Here is a 6,000-nt window from a genome sequence, read left to right as displayed (position 1 = left end):
ATAATTAGAGTTACACATTCATTGTTTTTACCCTTTCTTCAAATACTGTTTACCCCTGAAAATAATCTTTAAAAGCATAAATAAATTCTGCTACCATATTACTCTATAATGAAATACCTGATTTACTACATTAACCATTTTCACTAATGAGGCTGTATAAAAACAATTTTGATTATTCACAATCAAGTATTCGTGTGCATACATATAGATCCAAGGTTTCCTATTTGTTCAGATTATTGTAAAACCCTCATCAAACTGCATGGAAATTTTGGTCAAGTGATCATACCATCTAAAACAGAGGGAACAAAAGCAGCAGCAGCAGCAAGTTTGGGATTGTACGTGCTGCTATTCCAGCGAATAAAGAGGAAACCTAGGGTGAATCTTCATTGAGAACATATATGTACTCTTCAAAAAATAAATGTGTCAAATCTGATTTATGTACTTAAAATATCTGTACATAGGTTTTCAGGCAAAAGCACGAATCTGTATAAAATCCATTAATTCCCATTTCACCATTTACCTAATCCAATCATTCAGCATTTACACTGCACAGTATATTCAGAGTAGTTTAACGACATTTTAAAAGATGACTTAAGTGCATTACATTGCAAGGTTCAGATTCTTACATAACAATAATGTCACTCAGTTAACTTTTCAATGGACTATACTCTACAGTAAGAGAAAAACAAACCGAAAGTTAAAATAGCAGCAGCATCATGCAAAATACCCTTGGTGACCAAAGTTCATTTATCACAAGAAAAAACATTTCCCCTCCCCCAACAAGCTTTCCTTAGAGCATTTGGAAATATCTGGCTAGCACTACAGAACTTTACTGTGAACAAAAAGAACATTACATCAAAGCGTTTATTAAAGGCTCACATTTATGAGGAAATATGTCGCATATTAATTCTACCCTCAAGCACCTTTAATTTCTTAATTATTTTCAAACAACCAATTCATTACCCCACCAAAACTTGGTCATCATTTGTGTTATATTTCTGGCGGAGAAGCCATTCTTCATAAAGCATTTTATTCATGGCGATTTTTTTCGTAGAAAATAAGCCATAATTTCTATTTTGACAGATTACATCAATGTTAATTATCTCTCTCCCTCTCTCTATGTATATGTTCAATAATAATTACTCAAAGCAGCAAATAATTTTGAACAGAAGAATAAGGAAAAAATAACTCTTTCTTTTCCCCTAGAGATTTTCTTGGTAAAAGAACAGGATTGCAGCAAGTCAGAATTCCAGGTCAAAATCAAGATAATTTGTATGATTCATAAACAACTGTGTGGGGAGCCCTTTTACATGTAATCACCAACAATGCAACAACAAATTCTCAAATTTTCCAATAGAGAGCATGTATATAATATTTTGCTTTGATGTTATATATAGATGATGCAGGGTTCACACTTAAGGATCTGACACCCTGACATGCAGCCAGCGGGTGCCTTAAGAGTCTGTGTCTTAGAGTGATGCCATGGGATGGTCTGAGCTAGTGGTCTGCTGATTCCACAGTTGACCCTCTTTTAATGCAATGGAGGGCTCATGTTTTGGCAGGGTCTGGAGTTTAATATGCAGATTTGGTTTTAGAAGGTCATAACTGGTAGTGTCTGCTGCCAGATAAAAGCCAAAGTAGTACACACTGGATTCCGATGATGGACCACAGGGAGGGACTTAACCCAGAAACACCCCCGCAGTCGGTATAATCCTCCTGTTGGAAAGAAAAGGAAAACAGAAAACTCCTGAAAAATATTTAGTAAGACATCTCCCAGAGCACGCCGTGTTTAGTCCACTTCTGAACTCACCTTATAAAGCTGCTTTAATTTGAATCCAGATAAATTACACTGTCCTAGATTTTACTGTTCAACAATTTTAGATAAAGCCGTTTTCCTAGTACTGTTTGAAGAATGCTTTACATTTTTAGTTGTAGATTCTGATGATTATGAAAGGCAATACTTTATGCTGTTTTGAGTGATATTCCAATTTCTAAATTTAAAAACCTTACTTTCACAGTATTAAATATCCTTCTATATTTATAAGTACAAGATATAAAAATAAAATTTCATAGTCTATTTTATAATTCCCAAGAATTATGATATTAGCAATTATGCTCAATAAGGCAAAGTCTGAGATTGGTAAAATAAATAAATTTGAGAAATGAACTTCTATTTTCCCTATCCCTTATATCCAATTTCAAACGTGAACATATCATGCTGCACATGTAGCATCTGGACCTTCATCAAGAATTAAAATGAAGAATAATGTAGGTGAACCCTAAAAGAAAGGACACTCTGAAAACCTATATCCAAAATAAAGAGTTAAGCTAGCAGGAGAGGTTTATCCTGTTTAGAGAACCATGAAATAGAAGCTACATATTTGCTCATTTGGATCCCCCTCTGTCTAGTGGCAGATCATTAGAGTCCTTGCTAACACAAAATTATTCTTTACCTTTTATTCCTAGGTTCTGTATTCTGTAACATTTTCTGCATCCTCTGATTCCTTTAAATATACTGAATTTCATTAAAAAAAACTTCCTATCTTAAGAGGTACAAACTATTAGTTATAAAATAAGCTAAAAGGTTATCTTGTACAACACGGTATATAGCAATATTTTATAACTATAAATGGAATAAAACCTTTAAAAATTGTGAATCACTGTATTTTACACCTGTAACTTAAATAATATTATAGGTCAACTATACGTCAATTAAAAACAACAACAACAAGAAAACCTCCCTTCTAATTATTTTCCTAAACATCTTTCAAGAATTCACTAATCCAAGGTTCATCTTCCAATAATCAAAATAATAGGTTATGTAAGAAAATCAATAAATTTTCTAGTCTGAATAATTTTACAAAGACTCTGATCTCCCAGAGACTAAAACATTGGCTCTTTTTGCTCATTAGGGTTTAATACAGTGCCTGCCACCGAGTAAATAACATTTCCTTCTTGAATTGTATTCTAAGGCAGCAGAAGTCTGTTAAAGAGAATTCTGAGGAATAATATCTATTAAGGAAAATTTTATTTTTCAAATCCCAGAAGTGGGATTGCTGGATTATATAGTTATTCTATTTTTAAGTTTTTGAGGAACCTCAATATTGTTTTCCACAGTGGCTGCACCAATTTACACTCCCACCAACTAAGTGTAAGGATTCTGTTTTATCCACATCCTCGACAGCATTTGTTATTTCTTGTCTTTGTGATAATAGTCATTCTAACAAGTGTGAGGTGATAACTCATTGTAGTTTTGACTTATATTTCTCTGATGTGTACTGATGTTGAGTATTTTTTCACATACCTGTTGGCCATCTGTATATCTTCTTTGTAAAAATGCATATTGAGATCTTTTGCTTATTTTAAAATCATTATTTTTTTGATCTCGAGTTATATGAGTTCTTCATGTATTTTGGATACTGGCCCCTTATCACATACATGATTTGCAAACATTCCCTCCCATTCTATGGGCTGTCTTTTAATTCTGTTGGTTTCCTTTGTTGTGCAGAAGCTTTTAAGTTTGATGTAGTCCCACTTTTTCATTCTTGTTTTTGTTGCCTTTGCTTTCTTATGGTGACAAGTCCAAAAAGTCATTACCAACACCAGTGCCAAGAAGCTTACTCCCTATATTTTCTTCTACGAGTTTTATGGTTTCAGATCTTCAAGTCATTAATCCATTTTGAGTTGATTTTTGTGTATGGTGTAAGATAGTGGTCCAGTTTCATTCTTCTGCATATGGCTGTTCAGTTTTTCTAGCACTCTTTATTGAAGAGAATTTCTTTTCCCCAATGTATATTCTTGGCTCCTTTGTCATAAATTAATTGACCATATATTCATGGGTTATTTCTGGGTTCTCTATTCTGTTCCATTGGTCTCTTTTTTTTATATGCCAGTGCCATACTGTTTTGATTACTGTAGTTGTTTAATCTAGTTTCAAATCAGGATGTATCATGCATCCAACTTTGTTTTTCCTTCTGAAGATTGTGTTGGATATTTGGGTCTTTTGTGGTTTCGTATATGTATTTTAGGATTGTTCTAATTCTGTGAAAAACGCCATTGAAATTTTGATGGGGATTGCATGCAATCTGTAGATTATTTTGGGTGGTATGGACATTTTAACCATTCTTCTGCTCTATGAGCCCTGAATATTCTTCCATTTATTTGTGTTGTCTTCAGATTCTTTAATTAATGTCTTACAGTTTTCAGTGTATAGGTCTTTCACCTTTTTGGTTACCTTTATTCTTAGGTATTTTATTCATTTTGATGCAAATACAAGTGGAATTATTTACTTTCTTAATTTCTCTTTCCGATAGTTCATTATTATGGTATAGAAATGCAAATGATCTTTGTATATTAGTTTTGTATCTTGTAAATGCTTTTCCTGTATCTATTAAGATGATCATATGATTTTTAGCCTTCATTTTGTTAATGTATGTATCACATCAATTGATTTGTGGATTTTGAACAATCCTTGCATTCCTGGAATAAATCTCAACTTGATCACGGTGTATGACCCTTTTAATGTGTTGTTGAATTAACCTTGATAATATATTGTTGAGGAATTCTTCATTTATTTTTTTCATCAAGGATATTGGCCTAAAATTTTCTTGTAGTATCCTTGTCTGGTTTTGGTATGATGGTAATAAGGCTGGCATTGTAAAAGTGAAACAGGAAGTGTTCATTCCTCTTTAATTTTTTGGAAGAGTTTGGAAGGACAGGTATTAATTGTTCTTTGAATGTTTGGTAGAATTCACCAGTGAGGCCAACTGGTCGTGGACTTTGTTTCTTGGGAGGTTTTTGATAACTGATGCAATCTTCTTACTAGTAATTGGTCTGTTCAGATTTTCTATTTCTATTTTTTCATGATTCAGTCTTGATAGGTTGTATGTTTCTAGGAATTTACCCATTTCTAGGTTGTCGAATTTTTTGGCAGTTTTTACATTGTCTTGCTATTTCTCCCTTTAAGTCTGTTAATTTTTACTTTATATATTTAGGTGCTCTTATGTTGGGTGCATATTTACAAATGTTTATATCCTCTTGTTGGATTGACCACTTTCTCATTATGTAATGACCTGGACTGTCTCATTACAGTTTTTAAGTCTATTTTGCCTATGTATACCCACCCCAGCTTTCTTTTGGTTTCCATTTGCATGGAATATCTTTTTCCATTTCAGTCTGTGTATGTCCTTAAAGTTGAAATTAGTTGACTCTAATACACAGCATAAAATCATCTCCTGTTTTTTTAATAGATTCTGCTACTCTATGTCATTTGATTGGAGAATTTAGTCCATTTAACATTTAAAGTAATTGTTGATAGATGGTAATTATTATTACTACAATTTTGTTAAATTGTTTTTGAGCTATTTTGAAATTCTTTTGTTCTTTTTCTCTTATTGCTCTCTTCATTTGTGAGCTGATCATTTTCTATAGTGGCATGCTTAGATTCCGTTCTCTTTATCTTTTGTGTATCTACCATAGGTTTTTGCTTTGTGGTTATTAAAACAACTGTTATGAATATAACATATTTTATGTAAGCCTCATATTTAGTATTATAAATAAGTTGATAAGCCTCATAATAAGTTGATAACAACTTAAGTTCAAATGCATTCCAAAATCCTACACTTTACTTCCTCCTCCATGTTTTGTTTTTGATTTCACAATTTACATATCTTTAGTCTGTATATCCATTACTTATTGTATGATAGTTATTTTTACTATATTTGTCTTTTAACATTCATACTAGATATAGAAGTGATTAACCCACTATCATTACAATATAAGATTATTCTGAATTTAACTACATATTGGTCTTTACCAGTGAGATTTATACTTTCATATGTTTTCCTGTTGCTAATTAATGCTGTTTTGTTTCAGCTTAAAGGAACACCTTTAACATTTCCTGTAAGGCCAGTCTAGTGGTGATGAACTCCTTTAGCTTTTGCTTGTCTACAACTCTTCTTTTCACCTTCAAAGTGGAAGGACAGTTTTGCTAGGTAGAGT

At 32.5% G+C, this 6,000-nt stretch overlaps 1 protein-coding gene across 1 annotated transcript in view; it reads right to left on the bottom strand.

The window, feature by feature from the left end:
- Window positions 1-1,455: 1,455 nt before the first annotated feature.
- CACNA2D1 (calcium voltage-gated channel auxiliary subunit alpha2delta 1) overlaps window positions 1,456-6,000 on the bottom strand; it is a gene marked incomplete at its 5' end in the record, with an annotated part of 180,611 nt that continues 176,066 nt past the window's right edge. Inside the window, one exon of the mRNA XM_007467043.1 lies at window positions 1,456-1,716. Within this exon, the coding sequence (XP_007467105.1) occupies window positions 1,600-1,716 (117 nt within the window). The remainder of the gene's footprint in view (window positions 1,717-6,000) is intronic.

The sequence above is a fragment of the Lipotes vexillifer genome, unplaced genomic scaffold (assembly GCF_000442215.2).
Source record: "Lipotes vexillifer unplaced genomic scaffold, Lipotes_vexillifer_v1.1 scaffold247, whole genome shotgun sequence".
Classification (NCBI taxonomy): Eukaryota; Metazoa; Chordata; class Mammalia; order Artiodactyla; family Lipotidae; genus Lipotes; species Lipotes vexillifer.
This window is presented reverse-complemented; position numbering and strand designations above follow the sequence as displayed.